Source organism: Sparus aurata, chromosome 6 (assembly GCF_900880675.1).
Source record: "Sparus aurata chromosome 6, fSpaAur1.1, whole genome shotgun sequence".
In the NCBI taxonomy this organism is placed as follows: Eukaryota; Metazoa; Chordata; class Actinopteri; order Spariformes; family Sparidae; genus Sparus; species Sparus aurata.
Window position 1 is genome coordinate 4,034,410 of NC_044192.1, and position 25,726 is coordinate 4,060,135.

At 38.4% G+C, this 25,726-nt stretch overlaps 2 protein-coding genes across 2 annotated transcripts; both read right to left on the bottom strand.

The window, feature by feature from the left end:
* Positions 1-1,477: 1,477 nt before the first annotated feature.
* Positions 1,478-2,638, bottom strand: LOC115582822 (odorant receptor 131-2-like). Its single transcript, XM_030419033.1, has 2 exons — positions 2,489-2,638; positions 1,478-2,272 (listed from the first exon to the last, which is right to left on the bottom strand). The coding sequence occupies exons 1-2, from the start codon at positions 2,636-2,638 to the stop codon at positions 1,478-1,480; spliced, it is 945 nt and encodes a 314-aa protein (XP_030274893.1).
* Positions 2,639-10,076: 7,438 nt separating this feature from the next.
* Positions 10,077-25,214, bottom strand: LOC115583214 (NLR family CARD domain-containing protein 3-like). Its single transcript, XM_030419803.1, has 14 exons — positions 25,132-25,214; positions 22,819-22,929; positions 22,360-22,503; positions 22,049-22,186; positions 21,740-21,847; positions 20,617-20,695; positions 20,228-20,456; positions 18,283-20,062; positions 18,009-18,182; positions 17,463-17,636; positions 16,467-16,634; positions 14,077-14,238; positions 13,270-13,316; positions 10,077-13,092 (listed from the first exon to the last, which is right to left on the bottom strand). The coding sequence occupies exons 2-14, from the start codon at positions 22,887-22,889 to the stop codon at positions 12,536-12,538; spliced, it is 3,831 nt and encodes a 1,276-aa protein (XP_030275663.1). The 5' UTR covers positions 22,890-22,929; positions 25,132-25,214; the 3' UTR covers positions 10,077-12,535.
* Positions 25,215-25,726: the final 512 nt, after the last annotated feature.

Below are 25,726 nucleotides of genomic sequence, written 5' to 3' on the forward strand. Positions count from 1 at the left end.
AGATGGCAGAAATGCAGCCTTTTGTCGGGAAGAAAGGTAAAGCGAATTCTGTGGTGTGAAAACACTTCGGTTTCGAGGAGTCTGACTCAGTACAAAGGAAGATATTGTGCAAGATATGTCTCACGACCGTGTCTGCATCTCAAGGGAACACGACCAATTTATTTAACTATTAAAAAGTCCACACACAGTGTTATACATGACCAAGTAGTGAAGGAACAAAAAAACTCAAAAATGAAAACCTGCCACCGCCACACAGTGACGTCACATAGGGGCGGCTGTAGCTCAGTGGGTAGAGCTGGTTGACTGGTGATCAGAAGATTACTGGTTCGAATCCCGGCTCCCCAGGGCGGGACTGAGCTACATGTCGAAGTATCCTTGAGCAAGATACTGAACCCCAAAGTTGCTCCTGATGTGCAGTTGGCACCTTGTGTGAAGGCAGCCACTGCCATCAGTAAGGGTCCTGCGATGAGCTGGCGACTCATTCAGGGTGAACCCTGGCCTACGCCCATAGAATGAAACTGGATTTGGCCCCAGTAAGCCCCGCAACCCCTTAGGGGGGAAAAGCGGCAACATCCCGCAACCCTCACGGATAAGCGGAAAAGAAAACGGAACGGAACGGATGCCGTCACATACATGATCGCCAAAGACATGTGACCTATCAACACCGTTAGCGACCCGGGGTTCAATAAACTGATTAACACATTGGACAAGCGGTGTGTGTTACCATCACGTCACCATATCAGCAGAATTGCGCTGCCTGCCCTTTATGACGAAGGTCGCGGACAAGTTGCAAGAGAAGTGTCAACAGCATTATATTTTGCCACCACAACGGACCTATGGTCGAGCCGCACCGGGATGGTGTTTATTTTTTATTTTGACATATTATTTAAATCATTTTATTGATATATATTTCTCTTATTTATTTGCATTTTTCTTGTTTTTCAGTTTAAACTTATCGTGTAAAAGTTCAATAAGTGCTTGTTCTCAAATCAATGACTAATCGTCTTTAATAATCGTGATTACAATATCCATCAAACTAATCGTGATTATAATTTCTGCCATAATCGAGCAGCCCTATTCTTGAGCTAATCTGAAGGCCACATGAAGTTTGGAGGTTTGTAGCAATTGACTCTAAAGAAAGTTGGTGACCTCTGCGCACTATGCGCCTCAGCATCCACTGACCACCGCTTACCTTTTCTTTCTTAAAGGAGACAGCTGACTTTTACACTGTCACACTGTTCCCAACAAGCAATTAATCATTAAAATAGTTAGAGTAAAAATCTTTCTGACTTTCCTAAAAACGTATTCCCCACTGAGACATCACAGTTTCCAGACAAAGAGGAAGTGTCTTAAAACACACATTTCTGGAGATATTATATTATCAGGGAAAGCACAACACCAAACAATAAACACAGGAACCAACAACTTAGTTACAGAGAAGCTTTGTGATTTCTTAAAAACATTTTTAAGAGCTATTTTAAGTACGCATCATCACGGTTGTCTTAGGATGGACATTCATGGTACATAGGAGGTGCATTTTGAAGTACTTCCTGAAAGTTTTGTCTCGTAGCCCGTAGACAATAGGATTTACAAAGCGAGGGAGGATTTGGTTTATGATAAACAAAACAAAGTATATGGCACTTAAACTTCCGGGGAAGAAGTAACTGAGAACCTGTTGTAGCATAGGTTGCACATAAATCGTCATACACAACAGCACCTGAAAGCCATGAAGGAGAAGAGTGTTTCTGGCCTTTTTAGCATCTGTGTCAGCAGCTTTGGCTACAAACAAAATTCTGAAGTAAGTGTAAAACAGAGTCAACCAAACCACTACCAGAAATAACATGTGGGATGCATCCCTCTTCTTTAAACTGGACTTGCTCCGAAACAGTGTTTCCCTATAGCACATCACTTTTGAATTTATGAACTCCAGAGGTTCGGTTGCAAAAAGGATGAAGACATCCGGCAAGACAGAAAATGAACTGCACGTCCACATTATGCCAATTACAATGTATGTTCTTTTGACTGAACATAAGTTGTTGTAGCGAAGGGGAATGCAGACAGCAATGTAGCACTCAGCTGCTATAAAAGCTATGTTCAGAGGGGTGTTTTGTGTGGTCATAATGGCCGGGACCATCAAGAGACAACAGTGGTAGACATAGATGGTTCTGAAGTTGTAGGTGACGATGAAGAGGGAAATGGTGGTTGTCAGCTGATTCATATCGTTGAACACGAGGTGGATGAAAAGGATATAGCGTGGGTTCGACTTGAAGATCTGAATTGTACAAATCAAGAGTTAGAGTGTAGTAAAACACAAATCCATAACTTCTTTAAAGCTAAAAGTCCATTAATTGATTAGTGATGTATTATCAGATATTTGAGGATATGTTGATCAGGACATAACAAAGCAAACTAAGGTTCCACCCAACAATACATCTGCTAACATGAGCTCTATACAAGGCAGAATTACTGAAGTGGAGGAATTATCAACCTGGTGTTTGCTGAAGGTGTGAATGAGGCTTGCATTGATGTAGTTGATGAAGATCCCGAGAGCCAAAACGATCACATTCTTGATCACAGCTTCAGTGAAGGAGTCTCGATACTGTAAAACCACAGTCACATTGGCAGATGAGACGTTCATCTCTTGAAAGCTGAAGAGAAAAGTATCACCAAGATTTTTCAGTTCAAAGTAAATATTTGCAGTGATTATAGATTATAACAAATTACCTCATGAGACAACACTGATTCTCAGAACTTTCTGAAGATCAGAAACATTTAAACTGAATGAAGTTAGAGCAAATAACTTGTGATTTTGTTGTTCTTGTTGACAGCAAGTAAACATTATAATAGGTAATTTTCACAAACTTGTAAGTCTTTAGGTCACACTACTCTTTTTTTTTTCTTTTTGTAGCTGTGAATACGTACCTACATACCTTACAGTAAATCAAAACACAAGATCTCTGCTTCTGCATCTGAGAATGAGAATGATGCTAAAATGCAGTGATTTGCATTGAATACAAAATCATATTATACACTGTAATTCACATGAGTGAGTAATAGTATCAGCACTAATTGGTGGATAAGTGTCTTAAACAATCATGATGAACTGATTCAATAACATATATTTACATCTACAACAAAGACAGGGACGCAAAGACAAAGATAGGAGGGTGATACATTACACACTGTTAGAACTGATGTTATGAAGTCAACATGTTTCAAGGTAATCCAGCATGAGGCCTCTCAGAAACAACAACATAAGAACAAAGTCACTAAGATCAGTTCAGTGAAACGATCAGAGAGCTACTTGAAAAATACAAATACATATAGGATCTTTCAATTGATATAAATGCATTCAAAGTCATACAATCAAGATATGACTATGAAGTAAAAGCAAAAGATTACCAATTTTTATGAAGTCTGAAAACTTTCCAAACTTCCAAAAAGTCTCAATGTTAAAGATTCATGTCTTTCAGACTGTCCATGTTTCAATTAGAAACAAATATCTTTGTACTGAACAGATTTAAAATTGTCCTTCAAAAAACTGAAACAGCCCAGGCTTTCTAAATATAAGAAAGTGTAACAAACAAGGACTCTGGGAACGAGAAAATCATCAGGTAAAAAAGATTCCCATTGAACCTCCAGAATAGTTATAAAATATCGGTGCATTATCATGGCTGAATAATTTAAGGGTTAGTCATTAAAAAAGCCAAATATGTTTCAACACTCGTTCTTCATTAGGCTCCCAAAAAACAAATGTAACAATGTTACTTTTGGAAATGAAAATAAATAAAGTCAGCAGATAAAACAGACTCACATTGAACTTCTATCATACTAATAAAATATCTGTCCATTCAGAACACAGTTTAAAGGATCACATAGTTTCCTGCAGGTGTAATTTACCTTAGTTAATGCGTTTGGACCAGGACACCAACAATATGTCGAAAGACAATCTCAGAGTTTATATGTGATGCTGTGACGGATAATCCCTGGTGTGTGAATGCACGGTAACCTTGCACGTGTAGAGTGTCTGTGTGTTCATACATGTAATCATCTTTAACTTTTATTTTTTTTGTTGTTTTGTGTGAACACAAATGTGAATTTTTAAAAAGAAGCAAATCTGCATTTGCACTGTGATGAATGTGGAAAACTAGACTTCAATGGACAGGCCTCATGTACAAAGATAGCATTGACAAGTTTAAAAGTCCATACATGTGTGTCATTTTGGGATTGAGCTGTAATTGTCAAAATAAAAGATGAAATTGAACAAGTTCATACAGAAATACCAATGGTATATTAAAAAGATATATATTATTTCAACACATAACCAGAACACTTACAACAAAAGGAATTTCATATCTCTGTACTGAACCTCATTGATATTTTGCCCAGAGCCGCATAACCGTATAAAAAAAGGTTATAATGGTGCCAAACAACAACACACAGTCTGAGTTATCTTGTTGCCTTGAACTGATCAGAAATACCATTTTAAAAGAGTGAACAAATTTCAAAAGAGAATTAGAAAGTTGTAGCAGTTCAGTAATATGAAGTAGACAGTGTCTAGTTTGGAAAGTTTTAGCCTGGGATACATGACTTATTCCAACACATACCAACAATTTAACAGACGGGAAGTCTCTCCCAGCAAACATGCCTTCACTCACAGTGCCAACATTTTTATCATCTTTGTTAACTCAACACCATTTAACCACAAAGGACATGAATTAACCCACTATCGCAACCATCTTACACATCATCTTAATCACAAATACACTCACAAACCATAATTACACCAACACCAACAGATTACCCACAAGTCATTGTGCCACAGTCCACAAGGGCGTTACAAGCATACCACAAATAAGCCTGTGTGTGTCGAACATTATCTAAAACAAAGTCCACTTTTATTACTTATAAGAATGAGCAACAATAGTTAAGACTATGAGCAAGCATTCAGTGCCATCTGTTATCAGCAATTTGTGATTCACTGCACATTTTGGTTGGTAGCAAAAAAGTACTGATGTTTGATTCCCAGCCCTTTTTCCCTATCATTATAACTTCTATAATTATAAACTTTTATAAGTGTAAATTCATGCTTTTTCTGGCATTAGAAATAAAATAGTAGATGTAGAAGTTGTTTATTTTCCACCGACAATATTAAGTGGCCTTAGCAATTCTGACTGAAGCTAAGGAGAAATTCAGTCGATGTAGGAGAGAGTGGCACAATTTGCATATGGACAAGGTTGGGATGGATGGATGGGTCAAACACAGAACATTCACCCAGGAGACCTCTGTTGGTGTCTGATGTGAAACCGAAAGTCAACCCTGACCCTAGGTTAAAATTTTTACTTGTTGTATGAGACATGGGGTCTGGTGGATGGGCTCAGTAATAATCAAAGGTTTATGGATAACAATTTGTTGCCGAAAAACATACAGAATTCTTATACAGAATTTCCAAATCCTAGGAGACGTCTCCGAGTGCAGTCAACTCTGTCCCTACTACACAGCAAGTTAGCCCAGCTAACTTTAGCACCACAGCAGCGGGTTCCTCAGCCAGGATGCATGGTAGTAGCTCAGTTTTGGACCGGAGCTATAACTTAAACTTGTTGTTTGGTAATACAATACATTTTGGAGTGTTTCTTTCAGCTAATAACAACAACTGATTTCAAAGCGGAAAACTGGTTAATTGATCACAAAAGGCATCCAGTGTTGGATTTATCAATATTGATTTATTTTACAAAATCCCCAAAAAGACACTGCAGTTCAAGGCTTGATTATTAAGATACTGAAAGGGATACAATTGCAGCCCCTTAACTCCTCTACATGCCAATTAGCAGGTATAGTCATTGTGCTGCTTACTGGCAACAGGATATAAGTCTTTTGCAAAATATTCTTTGACCTGATGTTAGGTATGCTTGAAACTTGACTGAAACTTGATCACTTGATAAGTGACTGTTCTCTATCCCCATAAAGTGGACACAGGAAGTCACATTGCTGTGCAGTGTGTGCAATGTCAAAAACATATGACAATGGAGCAAATAACTCTATTAGCTGTAAGCACCCTCAGCCAAACACACCAAAAGATTCTGCTGCTTCATCATTAAAGGTCACACACGCTGGGTTTACTTGTTATGTAGCATCCAGCATGCAGGGCACACAGCATCAAATGGATTTATTAGATATGTCTTCTGAGAGGTTTTTCTCATCATTGTCATATAAGGAATCTGCAATTACAAGGAGCTGGAGTCAATTAGCTGTGACATTAAAGACTTTAAATTACCTTTTTAGTCAGTGAAAAACAAGTTGCAGAATACTCAGTAGAGAAGTACACTGACATCAACAAGGTTGTTTCAAAACACAACCAAGCCCTCTGTGGACAAATCAACTGGTAATCCACAAGGAGAACAGCTTTGTTCTACATGTATGTCTGAGTTGTCTGTTCTTTTATGTGAAAGCAATTAACAGAAACTTTATGTCAGAGAATTCCAAGGTTTGCTTGTGGTGATCAAAACTTTATCATGAAGTTGTTGCATCATTTTTTATTATTAAAGCCACAAGGAAAGTTTTATGTTTATGAACATTTGTAGCCACAGATTCAACAACTCTTACTATTGAATTAATGTTTATGTCCTGTGAACTCCTCTGTAATTTTGAGCACATACCATTAGTCGATTATCAATTAATCAGTAAATGGAAAGTAATGTTGATAATGTACGTATTTCTTTTCAAGCATAAGTATCTAAATATTCCCTCCTTCCAATTTTTCAAACATGAATATTTTCAGGTTTTCTTTTACTTCCATGATTGTAAACGGAAAAATCTTTTGGTTTTGGCTGGACGGCTGCACTTGAAGGGGTTGGGGGAGGAGAAGATGGTCACTGCCACTTCTTGCCACCTGTATATGTAGATGATTGATATTGTTATATTGAATTTTGGGAGCATGTCACCCTCAATCCATTTTAATGCCTGAACCTGACTCAGTACTGATGCAGTTAATGTGAGCTGGAGCACTGAGTTTGTGTTACCCTCTGACTGCCTGATTACAGACAGTCAGAGGCTTAGCGGCTAAAAAGACAATTGTGTTTGCCATCTGGAAGGTAATAATTATTCTCCAGTTGTGGTCAGTACAATATGTAAATAATGAACCTTAGCATTTAACAGGATGTATAGCCGCAACACAGACAAAAAGTCCATCACGTAATATCAGATATCACTTATTTTTACACTGTATTTATATATTTATTTTTTACACTATAATTTCACTTGAAGAACTTGAAAGCACCATGTCAACTGACGCGACTAAAACCCAGTCTAAACCCAGACATCACTACTAAATCTTGTCTGAACCTGGTCTGGACCAGCCTGTTGGGTCCTGACAGGTTTGGGTTGGGTATCCATGCTCTGCTGCTAATACAGAATACTGATCCAATAATGTACCAATACCCCCCCCCCTCCCCATTTAAAATCTGTAGCCTTTGAATTAATTGTAATCAATTTATGTGAGATAACATAAAACCACAGATAGATGTGGCACCATAAACTGAGTCTGGGCTGCCATGACTGTGTGTATAACTAAATACTTAAATTTTATAATGACACTGACACAGAAACTGTATTTCTCATGAATCAGTCTTGTCATGGTTGATACCTGACCTGCTTAATAAGATCAGTATCTGCACAACCATTGATCAAATATATCTGTTTAGTGATTTTCTCCATAAATCATAGTTGAATCCAGCTCACTTTAGAACTTGCATTACTTTCAATAAAAAAGTTCTACCTGATCATGTTTGTTCAAAAGGAGGAAAGACATTTCTGGAACAAACATGTGTTGCATCACAGTCCACTGAGAAAATGTGCTTAAGGTCAAAGTCAGTAATGATGCTCTTTGTTGGGAAGCAGTCAGTGATCCCTGTGGAGCTGCTCTTTAAACACAGCAAACAACAGTCCACCAGGAATTAGCTTTGTTCCTTTAAGCTTTGCACTCAATGGTATGTCTGCTCACCCTTTCAAAAACAAAACTTACCTTTGACCCGCTGAGGACAAACTTTTGTCATCAGGGTACTGAACATTAAGAGCCTTACAAAGAAAACTTTTGTTATGTTCTGACGTCCACACACTTGTAGAGATGTTTCAATACCACATTTATCTTCCAGATAAACCTTAACATGTGAATTGGCTGATACAGAGCACTGATTGGAAACCAGTACATTATTAAAATATATACATTTGGGGTGCCGTTTACCTCTGTTGGTAGAGCAGGCGTCCCATGTACAGAGGCTTTGTCCTCGCTGCAGTGGACCCGCGTTCGACTCCCAGCCTGGGTCCCTTTGCTGCATGTCGCTCCCCCCCTCTCTCATCTTGTTTCCTGTCTAAGTCTTCAGCTGTCCTGTCAATAAGGCCAAAATAATACTATATATATATATATATATATATATATATATATATATATATATATATATACATATATATATATATATATATATATAATGTGTATATATATATATATATATATATATATATGTGTATATATATATGTGTATATATATATGTGTATATATATATGTATATATATATATATATGTGTATATATATATGTATATATGTATGTATATATATATATATATATATATATATATATGTATATATATATATATATATATATATATATATATATATATGTATATATATGTATATATATGTATATATATATATATATATATATATGTATATATATATGTATATGTATATATATATATATATATATACATATATATATATATGTTTATATTTTGGCGCCCCAGGTATAGAAGACATGTTAAGCTCAGGGTTCGAATCCGACCTGTGGTTCTATGCCTCATGTTTTAATTATCTGGTCATCAATGAAAAGAACACTAATATCACAAATTGTAAGTTTGCTAACACAGGCCTGGAGTTACACAAGCCATTCGTAGTAGCTTATTTTGATTCTTTTTTTTAAATCATGTGAATTTTCCTCCTGAACTAGCGACTCTTTAGATGCAATTGAGGAGTAATGATGGATTAAAAGATGAGATCTTGCTGGCTGTACTTACCGGGCTTTTCCATCGTCATCTTTGGCCTCGCTGAGTCAAACTGATTTGCTTTTACAATTCTGGTTTCAACATGCAGAGCTGAGTGTGGGCAGCACCTGAGATGGACCCTCTCTGGAGTGGTTCCATTTTGTAGTTTGTAATTTAAGCTGAAATAGTGAATGAAAGTTTACTAAGTGTTTAACAGAGCTTTTCACTCAAGGACATTACTTTCTTTATGATGTTCTTTCTGGGAAACTTCTAGAAAATGATTGAACCATTAAAAACCTCAACAACAAAAAAAGAAGTTTTCTTCCATATTACAGAAGCCACGTAAATATTTCATAGAACATACAGTGAATACAAAGTAACATTAAAAAAAGTGACTCTAGTAAGTTCGTCAGCTGAACAATAGCAGGAACCTGAATCTAAGGCTTTCATAATAGTTTGCTATTTTATTTTACAAAGTGTGTTGTAGTGTTTAAACCACCAGCAGCTCCTGAGAGTTCTGCTAGAGCCACAAGATCCGTCAGTCTTTTTGTGTTCCTGAATATTTGTCTTTCAAAAAACTAAAGGTCACATTTTTTATTGGCTACATTTTAATGTTACTTTTTAAATGTATGAACACAGAGGTATAAACAGCACCACACTGATGTCCTGCTGGCCACCACAGCTGTTTTTTCTTGAGATGCACAAAATTCAGCAACAAGAACTTTGAGAACAGTGGTGGGAAGATTAGTGACTGTACAGAAACATGTGAGCCTCCAACAGACTGAGACCACCATAGGAAGTCAGATTATTTTCCTGTCCTTAAAAAATAACTCTTTCAGTTGTGTCTTTAATCATTTCGAGATCTACAGTCCAGCAAAGTATTTCACTGTGATGTGTTAGGGTACAGGGTACATACAGCTGCATTTCTTCATACCAAATAATTTCCTTAAGTACAGTTTGGACAAATCTGTTTTCTCACTTCCCCTTACTGTTTATTACACACAGACCATTTTGCCTGTGATACAGATTAACAATATAAAGTTCACACTCACTCAAAAACGGCCTTTTATTTTCTATATTGACACCAATTAATTATAATACAAAATAATCATACAAAAGAATAAGATTGGTCAGTAATGAAAACCATCATTAGTTTCAGTCCTTCACAAATACAAAATTACTCCACCTCAACCAACTACCACTGTAAAATTCTGAGTGCAAAAAAAATCTTATGATTTGACATATGTCACCGTGTATTATTCTTCATTGAGTGCTTTCACCTCATTAAAGCTTAGTTACACTTCAGTCTTTATATTGTGGTATTAGTAATAACTTCTCTTTTTATACATAACATATTTTGTGAGGTGCCCTCTGATGGTGAAAACATAAACTACATGATGTCATTAACACAAATCTTATTAAAATGTTTCTGAATGATAATATATCATTAGACATGACTGTGATTATTTGTAACCAACAGTGACATCCAATACAAGCATTTGTGCTTCATATTAAACTGGAGCGTTAAACTGACAACAATACGGATATTCACACTGACATTAATACAAACGATTTCAGCATTAATGTTAAGTAATGTGATGATTACACTCCATATGTGACACAGACATTGTCAAACTGCTGTGAATACTGATGTCAATAGTTATCTTATAGTACAGACCTACTCAGCTGGTGGCTTGTGGGCCACATGTAATATTTCTTCATTAAAAAAGAATTGCATTGTTTTACACATTTTAATGATGAGCTTTACAGGTCAGACGGACGGAATGTAAAAGTTGGCCCCTTGGCACTTTTTTCAAATCTGGCTCTTAAAAAAGAAGTTGAATAGGCTTGTGACAGAATGTAACTGATGTGAAGTAGTTACTGATCCCCGGTGGCCAAACTGAGTCAGTGCAACACTACATTACACTGAAATGTGTCAAAACTAATCATTTTTGATGATGGTATGAAAAGAGTGTTGTAGATTCTCCCTCTGTAATCTATTATCATTCTAAATATAAATTGTGATGTCAGCAGTAGCATCTTAGCTGCAATAATATCAATCAAGCTAATTGACTGTACATGTGAGTAAGTATTATTTTGCTACTACAATGCTTTCTGATATAAAACAGAAAAAGATCACTGCCCTGCTGTGGTCACAGTGAGTAACTGTGACAAACAAAACATAATCAACATAATAAATCAGGCAAATCAGGAGATACACTCCAAAAAAAACTACATGAAAATTACATGAAATGTAAAACTTCTCACCAGGAGGTCACACTTTAAAAAGTTAAAGACAAAATGACAACACAAGGATGCACTGTAAAAATGACGACTAAGGAAAGTGTCATAGGATAATAAGAATGTATGCTGAAAATGTCCAAATATAAATCAAAGAAAATAACTAGTACAAAAAAAATCAACATCACAATACTGATTATTTAAAGAAGCAACAAATTAAGGCAATAGTTGATAAAACCAGACACTAACTCACTTCAGCTATACTTTTGTATGTTAAACTTCTCCTTAAAGACATAAATGTGTATGTATATATGAATATATGTATGAATATATGTATGCATGTATATATAGCCGTGTATATATACTCTGATGCAGCCATGGATGATTGCTTTGCTATAAGGGGTAGTTACTTTTGTTAGCTGTAGTGTGACTACATAAGCATAATCAGAACTAAAAGGCTGTGTTGTGTTCACTGTTGCAGAACAGAAATCAAAAGTTTCTGTTCATGTAATGTTTCAAAGGCGTCCTGCATTATTCAGCAGAGTTGCATGAAACGCTACTTAGTGTAGCTCGGTGAACTGACCCCAAAATATTGTCACAATATTTTCAAATCTCCTCAAAATCACTTTGCTCAGACTGGCGACAAAATGAAATATCAGAATATTTTTTTACCAGATACCTCTATCGATATTGTGACAATATTGTAGGGATGACTATTCGTACTTTAACAGAATATTAACACTCGGTAATGTGGATATAATGGTTACATTTGGTAAAGACAAATATTAGAACAAGTAGAACAGTGTGGTAAGTTTTCAGCTTTTAAAACCAGGAAAAGACACCAATTATGCCACATCACAATATAATGAAATCCAAAATGTGAGATGATTTATTGTCTGAAATTACAATGAGATTTTGATGTACTTTGAATGAGCCCTACTACTTACTCTGGTTAAATGTTAGGAGCAGAATCACTGAGCTAGCCAGTTGTCTGCAGCGATGGTGGACAAAAAGAAACTTGATTTATCAAACTATGTATTTTGGTGAGGAAGGTTTGAAGTGGAGAAAGCCTAATAGAGCAACTCACCAATGGTGGCTGAGCTCGTTATCTGTATTCGCCAACGTAGATTTTAACTCTTCATGGCAAGAGTCAATTTTGGATCTTGAACAGAGCTAACATGAGCTTTGTGTGATCCTGGACGGACTCAACTGATCCGTTTAGCAGTTACTGTTTCTCAAACAGGAGGAGACTCTCTATCCTACAGAGAACACAGAGACACTGAAGAACCAATCCTGGACCAGAACCCAAACCCAAACCCAGGATGAGGAGGTTCAGTGAAAGTGGTGTTAAAGGTGTGGAGGCGGACCAGTTTGTTAGAGGAGACTTTATAGAAGGACAGAATGCCAGCAGGATAGTCCACATACACTGCCACTCTGTTGCAGACAGGATCGGGGGGTGAGGAGGAGGAGGAGGAGATGGATATCCTCCTGTTATTGTGACAGACGGTGTAAGAACTGTCAGAGCAGATCAGACTCCAGGATTGATTATTCTCTCCAAACCTGCTGTCAGCTGTGTTTCCTCTCCTTCCCATTCCTCTGTAGGACAGAGATATAAAAGCTTCTCCTCCCCACTCGACCTCCCAGTAACAGCGACCGGTCAGACCTTTGCTACACAGCAGCTGGCTGCAGTAGTCGAATCTGTCTGGATGATCGGTGTATGACTGATCCTCCTTCACATATGTTACCTTCCTGTTGTTGTCAGACAGTTGGATCTGTTTGTGTACAGTGTTTGTGTCGACTGTAAGTTCACAGGAATCTGATGGGGAGAACAAGTCACAATACAGCAGCAGTTATTGATCATTATCTGTTCATTTATTGACAGTTTGATGATGACTCATGATATCAGAGATGTGAATGAGTGATATCACAGTTTGAAGAAGGTTAAATGTGTGCTGCTTTGCTTTTTCAAGAATTAAATTGAAAACACACTTACACTTCTTCAGACCTGGTCTCAACCACTGTTCTCCAGCAGGCTCCACCCTAAAAGAAGGAAGGTGGGGGTCAGAGCAGCACATCTTCTTTCAGCATACAAACATGGACATGAATCCCTTATAAAATCTAATCATAATAAATTAAAACCCCACTCCAGTGTATTTTGGCATTTTTATGACATTTCGTATTTTTTGGAATCATTTCCTAACGCTATTGATGAGCCACACTAATCATCAAATATTTTTTGACGACTGACTTAAAACAATGACATATGACTAAAGCAGAATCTGTTGGTCACATGTCATACTATAAACTTGGCACACTGACAACAGAACCTTAAAAAGGCCATAGAGGCACCAGCAGTAGACCATGTGATCTCAAAATCCATGTCACCTGGATTCAGACTATGTGCCTTGGGAGAAACATAGTGGTTCAACCAATCAACATCCTTTGAGAACCAACTGGCAGCTACCAGCATGGTTTTGGTGCGACAACAAGCGAGACTTGAATGTTTGTTGGAACACAGCAATGCTGGCTTCTGAGGATGTTAGCATACTTGATATAGCAACAGTTTTATCAGAACTGGAGAGTTTATTTCATTGAACGAAGAGCAAAGAACAACACTGAAGGCTTTTCTCGAGGGAAAGCATGTTTTCATTCTTCTCTCGACTGGCTTTGATGAGTTTGATTTATCAAACAGTTTCCATAGATGCCTTACCAGATGTTAGGTTATCTGTCATCAGCTCTGGCACAGAAAACATTTCTCTATCAGACTGATTGTCTGGGGCTGCAGATGGCCTCTTCATACCTGAGAATGTCTGGATCCTCCAGCCATGTAGAAAGCTGCTTCACTCCTGAGTCTCCTGGATGATTGTAACTCAGGTCCAGATGTTTCAGATGAGTGGCTTTGGAGCTCAGAGCTGAGGCCAGAGAAGAACAGCCTTCCTCTGTGATCAGACAGCCAGACAGCCTGAAGGGACACAAAACAACACACGTCAGATCATCCCTGGGGTATATGTGAATTTTGTGATATATTTCTTATAGATTTTGTTGAGTTGTGTCCTTTTTAATAAGCCAAATGTATACACAATGTTCAAACCAGAGAAATCCACAAGTTTACTCAAGATACCGGTGTGTTACATCGGTCGGAATAATTTCTAGGAGCGAGGAAGGATGTTTTATAATACAAAATGAATAAACCTAGAGAATTATCTTGTCTGTGAATGTTTTTTGCCTGAATTATGTCAGATTTTAATCAGCAACGATGGTTGTTTAATGTTGTGTTCACCACCAGTGAAGCAAGTTTGACCACAGGATTACTGATTGATTATTGACCATGTATTGGCTGTAAAATACACACAGAGTGTGTCTGTGTTTTTGAGAGTGACTTTAAATGTAAACAGTTATTGCTGTCATCCTCCTTCACCAACTTTAAACTCAGTTTGTTTGAGCTGGGGCATTCTCACACGGTGCTGTGTGCTGTGGTCTACCGGCCTCCCAAATATAACAGAGACTTTTTAACAGAGTTCTTGGCTGATATTATGCGCTAATATAACCGGGTCCTTATTGTTGGAGATTGTAATATTCATGTGTGCTGCCCTGAAAACCCTTTGGCGCGAGACTTTTTAAACATCATTGACTCTTTTAATCTCGTGCAGTCTGTACTTGAGCCTACACATGAACATGGTCACACACTTCATCTTGTTTTATCTTATGGTTTGCCTGTTCTTAACCTGGAGGTCTGTGATGCTTTTTTCTCAGATCATATGCCTGTACTTTTTGAAACATGTCATTTCTTTTCACTGCTATGTGGACTACATCCAGATCTATGTCCCCCTTAAACAGTCTGAGTTCTACTCTGTTAACCCACTGCTAAAATGTTTACATGACCTTAAAGCTTGGATGTCCTTACATTTTCTGAATGTTAATCAAGAAAAGACAGAAGTCATGATCTTTAGTGGCACCTCTGTGACCCCCCCAGTTGATCTGTATTCTTTGGTACAGTATTGCAAGCCAATTGTGAACAATCTGGGTGTGAAGGTGGACTCATAGCTTAAAGGGATAGTTCGGGTTTTTCAAAGTGGGGTCATATAAAGTACATATCTACAGTCGATCTGATTCCTACCATAATCACCGATCAGCGCAGCCTCAGTTTGGAGAAGTAGAGAGCCGCTCCAGCCCAGAGGCTCAGTTTGTACTGCAGTGAACGTCGTCCAGAGACAAAGCGAAAAAGCTAAATTTAACCACCTAAAACAAGGCTCACCTAAAAAAATCCATATCAGTTCAAGTGTACATGGTATAGAGAAAATTCTCACCTCTTTGCATCCCTGTCAGACCGGCCTTTCTTTTGGCACTACATTTTCTCAACCGCAGAACCTCAGTATCCCTACGCATTAGTGCAACTGGGCAACAGCTGATCTGCGAGCGGCAGAATACAGCGTGAGGCCCAGTTGCTGGACGAGAGGTTTACTTTCGATAAAAATGAAACTTAATTCTCCGTATCCCTATGCATTAGTGCAACTGTGTAGGGATACAAGGTTCTACGGTTGAGAAAATGTAGTGCCAAAAGAAAGGCCGGTCTTACGGCGATGTGAAGCGGTGTGAATTTTCTCTATACAACCTACACTTGAACTGTTATAGATTTTTTTACGTGAGCCTTGTCTTAGGTGGTTAAATTTTGCTTTTTCTCTGGACCCCGTTCACTGCAGTACAAAGCTGAGCGTCTGGGCTGGAGCGGCTCTCTACTTCTCCAAACTGAGGCTGCGCTGATCGGTGATTATGGTAGGAAACAGATCGACTATAGATATGTACTTTATATGAGCCCACTTCAAAAAACTCGCACTATCCCTTTAAATTTGACAGCCAGATTAAAGCTGTGGTGAAGTCTAGCTTTTTTCCAGTTAAGGCAGCTGGCAAAAATCAAACCAGTCTTTCTCAGACAGCACTATGAGACAGTATTCCACGCATTTGACGCAAAATGCAACAGAGAAAAAGATGATTAATAAAATATTATCGAGTCAAATGCAAAAAGAAGAGAAAATGGAAAAACAATTAAAAGTTTAAGAGTCTATAAACTACTGCCAAAGTTCAGTTATGTCATTTGACAAGAATCATAAAAGCAGATAAAACCCTGCACAGGTTAGCTGTTTATAAAAGATTCTTGATGGTCATCAGTTGAATGGGCCAATTAATACTGACCTGAGAGTTTCCAGTTTAAGGTGTGGACTCTTTAGCCCGTCAGACAGCTGCTTCACTCCAGAATCCTGCAAGTCGTTGTTACTCAGGTCAACCTCTCTCAGACTAGAGGAGCTGAGAGCCGAGGACAAAGCCTCACAGCTTCCCTCAGACAGGTTACACAGACTCAGCCTGAAAAAGAAAAGGTAGAAAAAGAAAAGACACAGAACATTTTAAAAAGATGAGTCTGGACTTTATGTGAAGTGGACTTCAGGTAAAATCCTTGCTGTTTTACTCTGGGCTCTTGGAAACGTGAAAATGACTTTGATTTTATAAAGATAAAAAGTTGTCAACTGATAGAAGTCACGTGTTGTTACAACATAAATTAGTTTTTCCATCTCAGCCAGACTGAATCTTAATTAGGGTTGGCTGATGTCTGCTGAATGGGCATATGACGATGTCTACAGTTAAACATCGTGATGGATGCTGACATCACTGTTCATGAACTTGAGGCAGCGTGCTAAGCTAGGAAAACTGTATTAAAATGAGAGAAACAGCGGCTGACTGGGAAACAAACCCTGCTACCGCAGATTTGACCGAGAGTCTTCAGTTTGCCAAACTGAGCTGGTTTATTACGAAAATAATAATCAGGATATGGAGATGTTATGTTAGTGCACTGAGTAGCAACATACTTATTTTAATTTCATCTCCCCACATATTGCAAACAACAACAACTCTGAGGGGACAGGCTACTTAATTGTGCTCTCTGGTGGGAAGCCTTTTAAATTACGATGTTAGGATGGTCAGGGATTAGTAGTAGATGGCTGTCAGCCATCGGCAATTGCATCATCCATCGGCCCAACGCTAGTCTCTATTAGAACAAACTACACCGGGAAAATAAAAAACATTTCTAGTATGAAATTTCAAATCCTTACGGGAGAAAAGTTAAAAGTTATCAAATGGAGCTGAAATTTTGGAGACATATCTAAATAAGGCTAGCAGACTGTATGCTGATCTGACCTGAGTGTTTCAATTTTACAATGTGGACTCTTCAGTCCATCTGACAGAAGCTTCACTCCCGAATCCTGCAGGTCATTGTTGCTCAGGTCCAGCTTTTTTAGACTGGAGGACTTGGAGCTGAGAACTGAGGACAGAACATCACTGCTTCTCTCTGAGAGGTTGCAGCCAGTCAGTCTAAAGAGGAAATATTGAACAAGAAGACACAAAACATTTGTGTTGAAGATCTAAACTCCAGCGCATATAATCTCTTCTCAACACATGTTAGAATCCTTCCAGCTTTACCCCAAAGACGTTGAAGACATGACAATTAATCATTCCTACATCTGAAATACACAGACATCCAGAAATAAAAGTCAAATGTTAATGTTAAAAACATAAGTGAGTTTCTCATTCTCAGCCACAGTTCATATGTTGTGCTGTACAATATCTGGTAAATATGACTGGAACAAAATAAATTGGAAATTTCAAATATTTTTATTGTTTTATTTAGGTTAACATTTTAGAAATGAATTTAACTACTGAAGACAAACTAGGACTTAATCTGACCTGAGCGTTTCCAGTGTACAATGGGGACTCTCTGCTGCAGCAAACAGCAGATTCAGTCCTGATTCCTGCAGGTTGTTGTTGCTCAGGTCCAAATCTCTCAGTCGTGAGGACTTGGAGCTGATAACTGATGACAGAGCTTGAAAACTTTTCTTTGAGAGGTTACAACCACTCAATCTGGGGAGACAAGAGTAAGGAAACCAGTAAGTAGTTATTTCATTATCTCTCCTGTTAAAAGAAAGCAGATCACTTATTGATTTTGAAATATCCTACTTACAAAGCTTTCTTGGAGGCTTTGACCACTGGCAGGAGCTTCAGAAGAGCCTCCTCCGAAGCGGAATATTTCTTCAGGTTGAACTCATCCAGATCTTTCTCTGATGACAGCAGGATGAAGACCAGAGCTGACCACTGAGCAGGAGAGAGATAATATCTGTAGAGACTTCCTGAACTCAGGTACTGTTGGATCTGCTCCACCAGAGATCGATCATTCAGTTCATTCAGACAGTGGAACAGATTGATGCCTTGCTCTGCAGACGGAGCCTCTTCAAGTTTCTTCTTGATGTACTCAACTGTTACCTGATTGGTTTCTGAGCTACCCTCTGTCTCTATCAGTAGGCCTTTCAGGAGAGTCTGATTGGTCTTCAGTGAAAGACCCAGGAGGAAGCGGAGGAATAAGTCCAGGTGTCCACTTGGACTCTGTAAGGCCTTGTCCACAGCACTCTGGTAGAAATGTGTCTCTGCAGGTTCATTAGTTGATAGTTCTTCTGACAGCAGATTGTCACCATTGTTAACGAATTTGAGATGGACATAAAGAGCTGCCAGAAACTCTTGAAAACTCACGTGGACGAAGCAGAATACTGTGTCATGGTACAGGCCTCTCTCTTCTTTAAAGATCTGTGTGAACACTCCTGAGTACAATGAGGCAGCTTTGATATCGATGCCACAGTCTTTCAGGTCTGATTCATAGAAGATCAGGTTGCCTTTCTTCAGCTGCTCATAAGCCAGTTTTCCCAGTGACACAACTATCTTCTTGTTCTGTGGTGTCCAGTGTCGATCTGTCTCAGCTCCTCCATCATACTTGATGGTCTTCCGTTTGCACTGAACTACCAGGAAGTGGATGTACATGTCAGTCAGGGTCTTTGGCAGCTCTCGTCCCTCTCTGGTCTTCAACACATACTCTAGAACTGTAGCAGTGATCCAGCAGAACACTGGGATGTGGCACATGATGTGGAGGCTTTGTGATGTCTTGATGTGGGAGATGATTCTGCTGGCCTGCTCCTCATCTCTGAATCTCTTCCTGAAGTACTCCTCCTTCTGTTGGTCGGTGAACCCTCTGACCTCTGTCACCATGTCAACACACTCAGGAGGAATCTGATTGGCTGCTGCAGGTCGTGTGGTTATCCAGAGGCGAGCGGAGGGAAGCAGTTTCCCCCTGATGAGGTTTGTCAGCAGAACATCTACTGAGGTGCGCTTCGTAGCATCAGTCAGGACCTCATTCTTATGGAAGTCCAGAGGAAGTCGACACTCATCCAGACCGTGTAAGATAAACAAAACCCGAAACTCTTCAAACCTTGTGATTCCTGCATGTTCGATTTCAGTGATGAAGTGATGAATGAGTTCCACCAAACTGTACTTTTTGTTTTTCAGAACATTCAACTCTCTGAAGGTGAATAGAAATATGAATTCTATGTCTTGGTTGGCTTTGCCTTCAGCCCAGTCCAGAGTGAACTTATGTGTTAAGACTGTTTTCCCGATGCCAGCAACTCCCTTTGTAATCACTGTTCTGATTGGCTGATCACTTCCAGGAGAGGGTTTAAAGATGCCTTCATGTGTGATTGTTCTCTCCGGTGTGGCAGTTTTCCTGGATGCTGTTTCAATCTGTCTGACCTCATGTTTGGTGTTCACCTCTTCAGTTCCTCCCGCTGTGAGGTAGAGCTCTGTGTAGATCTTGTTCAGACTGGTTTGTTGTCCTGCTTTAGTGACCCCCTCAAAAAAACTGTGGAACTTCTTCTTCAGGGTACTTTTGAGTTTCCTCTGACAAATACCAGCATGACTTTCTGGATGAACACACGGACACAGAAAATCAATAAGTGATTGATTAAGAAAATATGACAATTTAATTCCTATAAAGAATGTATACATAAACATATTTTTTCCTCCATCTCTATAGACATAAATGCCCAATTGGTCCAGCTTGTCAATTTATGGAGAAATCCTCTTACTGATCTGCAGACGGTCAGCCAGCTCCTCCTGCTTCATTTTCCTCAGGAAGTGCAGTGTGATCTTTAAGAACGCCTCTCTGCTGCTCCTCCTCTGTTCATCCTCTCGACCACCCAACACCTCCTCATCCTCCCTCTGACTCTCTAAGCTCTCTGGGTTTTCTGAACTCAGAACCTTCTGGATCTTCTTCAGCTCATCCCTCACATACGTGACAATGTTCTCCTCCAGCAGCTGGAAATGAACACAGTCACAGTCATAAAGAGCACAGTCAAACTAAAATCATGAAACTAAACATTATATTCATGTTGAACAGACTGTAAATCCACTAATGTTTAAAGTGTGGTAGGGAGATTTGTGTGAATAGATGAATAGATGTAAAAGTTATACAGACCATAAATACTGAGTCCAGGTGTGTTTGATGCTGCTGGGCAGAATGACCACTGGGAACCTCTGAGCTCTCCTGGTCGACTCTGTGGAGGAATCATGAACAATTAGCTCACATTATGTCTGTCCATACAGAGACTAACACCGGTAGATCTTTTGAGCCAAAGAGTAATTACAGCATTGAATCCAAGAATTTTCCCTGATGTGTTGGTCATTATGTTGATCCCACTGTGAATTAACTGTCCAGCCTGCATTTCTGTGCAGCTTCCAATTGCTGATATTTGTCCGAAGCCAAAAATATTTTTAAAAAGATTACCTGAGTTTTTTTCATTCACAATTTCCTCTCAAGTGATGAAAGATGAAAGCAGGTGTTTTGGATTAGGAGCAGCAGACTTTGGGAACATCAGAGTGCAAAGTATTTTTTTCACCATTCAACCTGATCGACTGGACCGCCCCAGGGAGGAAGCGAGTCAGAGCTAGAGCCATGCTTTCTAATCCAGCTTGGTTTAAGACTGCTCCTGGCTAATGTCTGGTCAGAAACAAAATCAGAGACTGTTGTGCCCACAGAGATCTGTCTCCGCCACAACATCTGCTGTTGCACATGACGTGTGGACCATGTTCTGACCCAACAGAGTGCAGGACTACAGCTGGACGAGGAGAGGTGGACTCTGTGTTTATTACATCGATGCTTGGTGCTCACACACTGTCAGAGTTCATGGACAGTGTTTCCCTGATGTTGTACTTTTGATATGAAGATGCCGAGCACTTTATCATCACCACGTTCACCCTGACGCAGATTCAAAAGATGCACTATGTATTTCTGTATAATTTGTGTATCATGAAGGAGTTTACAAACGTTTAATTTATTACACAACCATGTGTTATGTAATAACAAATAAAGTACCTTGTACCTTGACAGGCTGTTTATGAGCCAGGGTGTGTTTGTTATGTGCTTAATGTTGGTTCCCCTTTAATACATAAACCTAAGACGATCAAAAATTGCCATTTTTAAGACAATAAGGGAAGAAGAACAATGTTTATAATAAACAAAAAGGTTTTAAAAAACATATCTGGATTAATAACAAATAACAAACAAATCAGTAATATGTTTTACTTCATGAGCAGCTTACCTCTTTGCAGCAGAGGATTTTTGTCCTTGTTTAAAGTAGATATCACGATCAGTTGACCAGTCACTCTTTAAGGACACACTGCTGGGTCCAGGTGTTTCCAGCTTCCTCCTGATAGAAACACAAAAGCAGGTTATAATCTGAACTGCACCCAGAAGAAGTGGTTATACTGAGCAGCTTTCAGATTTGAGAATAAGAGAAGAAGAACAATGCTTAAAATATACAAACAGGTTTTTAAAAAATGTTTCTTTACTTGATTAATAACAAGTAACAAACAAGTCAGTAATATATTTTATTTTATCAGCAGCTTACTTTTTTGGAGCAGAGGATTGTTGTCTTCGTCTAAAATAGATGTCACGATCAGTTGACCAGTCACTCTTTAAGGACACACTGCTGGGTTCAGGCTCAGCTTCAAGTTCGACTTTAGCAGAATCTGGTCCCTCAAAGATCCTGTTAGACAGAGAGGAAGACCATCAGCTATCAAACAGAGAAGGAGATCCACCAAAAGTCTTCCCTATAATATGAAGAACACTGGTGAAACTAAACATACAGGTTTAAAGAAACTAATCTAGATAAATTAAAGATATGACTAAGTAATTTTTTTTATTTTATCAGCAGCTTACCTCTTTCGAGCAGAGGATTTTTGGCCTCGTCTAAAGTAGATATCACGATCAGTTGACCAGACACTCTTTAAGGACACAAGGCTAGGCTCAGATTCAGCTTCAGCTTCAGGTTCAACTTTAGCAGAATCTGGTCCCTCATAGATCCTGTAAGACAGAGATGAAGTCAAAGTTCACTCAGACATGAAGCTTTGAGAATATAAATGTGTTTAGGTTAGTAAAGTCTAGCTTTATTTCAATAGCTCTTCTTAAAACACAGTCACAAAGTGCTTGACAGCTGTCAGATGTGAGAATATAAACGTGTGTTAATACAGTAAGTTTGGTAAAGTTTCTTGTGTAAAGCACTTTTAACACAATACAACGCACACAGAGCTTTGAGTGTGAATACTGATGATGGAGTGCTTTAAGTTCTGAGCTCTGACATGGAAAAGAGTGGTGGACAGTTGGAGACCCTCATCTCACCTCTGAGCTCTGGTGTGGCTGGAGTGCTCCTCCTCCTCCTCTTCCTCCTCTCTGTCCTCACTCTGATCCATGTTGCTGATCTCACACCCGCATCAGCTCACACACTTTAATCTGTAGAGGAAACACAAATGCTTCATCATGAACAGAGATCATCCTCTACATCATTTCTCCTTTAAAACTATCAGCTGCTCCTCCAGTTATTGGCTGTTATTGTCTGTTTCAGGTCAGTGTGACACAGAGGAAGCTGCCTCCAGCTGCTGTTCTTCACAATCAATCCATTAGATGGCGTCATGAAGCTGCAGTGAGGTGGAGAGCAGCACACACACCATGCATGGAGGACCACTTACATTCAGTGACACAACAGCAGTACTTACTGAGGTAAGATAATGTGAGTGTGACCTGATTCAACAAGCTACAGCTGTTTATTTCACACCAGCCGCTGAGATTAAAACTCCAATGTAATAACATTCAATCATTTCCCATCATTGACAATAAAAAACATCTTTTATAAAAACATTATTTGTTAGAAAATTAATTATATTTTTATGGTTTCATGTGACACACTCTAATTATAGTAATTTATTATAGGTTTTATTAGGGCCATCAGATATGACCTTCTCATGGTTTATATCAATTATTATAAATCAGGTCGATCGATAGTCGAGGACTGATAGTTATTTGCAGTAAAATGAAACTCTTTGTGGTTTCAAACAACCAGGGATGAAATAAACCAAAGTACAGTGAACTTAAGTGCTGTTCTTAAGTACAGTTTTGAGGTACTTTACTTGCATATTTCCATTTTCTGCTACTTAATACTTCCTCTCCACTACATTTATTTGTTCACTAGACACTGTTTAATTGGTATTTTTCTAATTAGTGCACTCAAATGAACTGTTGAGAAAATGTATTTAAATCAGTGCAATGCAGGTCAGCTGAATATGCAAAAATATTCACATATGTGAATAATATGGTTGCAACTAACGACCATGTTCTTTAATTATATACGAGTTGTTTACATGGATGCAGGAATTAAATCTAAACTGAGGCTGTAACTAAAGCTGAATTTACAAGAACAACCAAATAATTAAGAATATGTCATTGACAGTGTTTCACAAAGTTTAGAAAGCTTCTCCAAAATCAATATCTCACAAAATTGAGTGATTTTATAATGGACTCTGGGGGATTTCTCTCCCTCTTCATCTCCTGGCTGTTGTTCACTGTAGCTGATGTTGCTGCTCTGACCTGGTGTTTAAGTTTACTGTCTGCTGTCAGGCAAAACATTCTCAAAATGTACATTTAGCTCTCAACAACCAGATTCCTCATCCTGGACATTCAAATTAATATAGAAAAATATGAATGTCTGGCAACATTTACCATGATGTCATTATACAGACTGACCCCTTCAGCATAAACTGTGAAACTGTCAGTCAGTGTTTCTCAAAGCTCAGGATGACTTCTTTAAATGTGTTGTTTTGTCCACAATACAAAGAAACCAGAATGTTTTCTCTTTTTTCTTAGAAAAAAAGAATCCTCCATCTGAATAATAGAATTTAAAAATAGTTGGCAGTTAATTTAAAATTAAATGATGAATCATCAATCAGCTTTACTGGAGTGAAAGTAAAAGTCCAACATTCAACATCCACATAAAAGTAAACTTCAGCTAAAAATCAGCTTCATCTGGTTTAAGTATCAGAAGTAACTGAACTCATTTATCAGTAAAACGTCTCCTTTTACTGAGAGTAAAAATGAAAAGTACTTACATAGGCTCAAGTATTTAAGTAAACGTAGTTCTACTTTCTAATCCTGATGAATAAGATGATTCAGAATATAGATCCATATAATACCTAATATAATCTCTCAATAAAACACTGAAACATTGATCTGGATCAGCCTCCTTCATGCCGTTATTGCCTGCAGCAGTTAATCATTATGTGGGCCCATTACTGATCAAAACCGAAAGTGATTTAACTGCTGGAAAGCTCTGAGTTCATGAACATGTTGAGCTTTACAAAGCTGCACATCAGTCCTGTAGTATACACACTGCATGATGATGGACATTCACCGGCTGCCTTCACACAGTATAACCGACGGTGTTCAACAACCGAGGACCGACTGACTGTAACTCCGTTTACAACTCTCACATATAAAATGGCGTTGAGAGCCGTTCAGTCTCATTAACTGTTAACAAAGTTGCGAGCGCCGGAGAAGTTCTGCTGTTTTACTGCAACAAGCCAACAGAAGTTAACACTCACTAACAAGATGAACACAAAGATTTCAAAGTGTATAACAGTATAAATATGTCGTTTACATTACCTCTACAGGGAGAAAGGAAAGGGAACTGCGCCATCGTGCCTCAAAGTGAAAGTAAAGATAAGAGTCGGATATGGCGCGGAGTGACGTCACAGTCCTGCTTCTGGGCCAGAGGCCAAACAGATCAGTGTGCTACAGCACCGCCTAGTGGGCGAGACACGACACTGATCCGCAGGAGAAAACACCCCATAAAATATAGTATAAGTAACAACAACAATATGAAATACCAATATAACAAGAAACAATATAGAAAAATTACTAATAGTGATAATATAACAATAATAATAATATGTATTATTTTATTTTCACACACATACGGTTTGATAAAATCTGATGATTAAAAAACAATATTGGCTTTGTCAGCAGCAGTCAACAAGTGCTAATTCTCAACAGAAACACACAAACTTAATCAGTAGACAGTGATCTGGGATAAATCCAAAAACTAGAACACTAGTTTTTGGATAAAATATAAAAATATAATAGATAATACAAAAAAAAATTAAGAAAAATTAAACTTGTACATGTAGCAACAATAACAATACTTATGATAATGATAATAATAAAAATCCAGAGGCCCTTTGAAAGATACTGCTGTAAG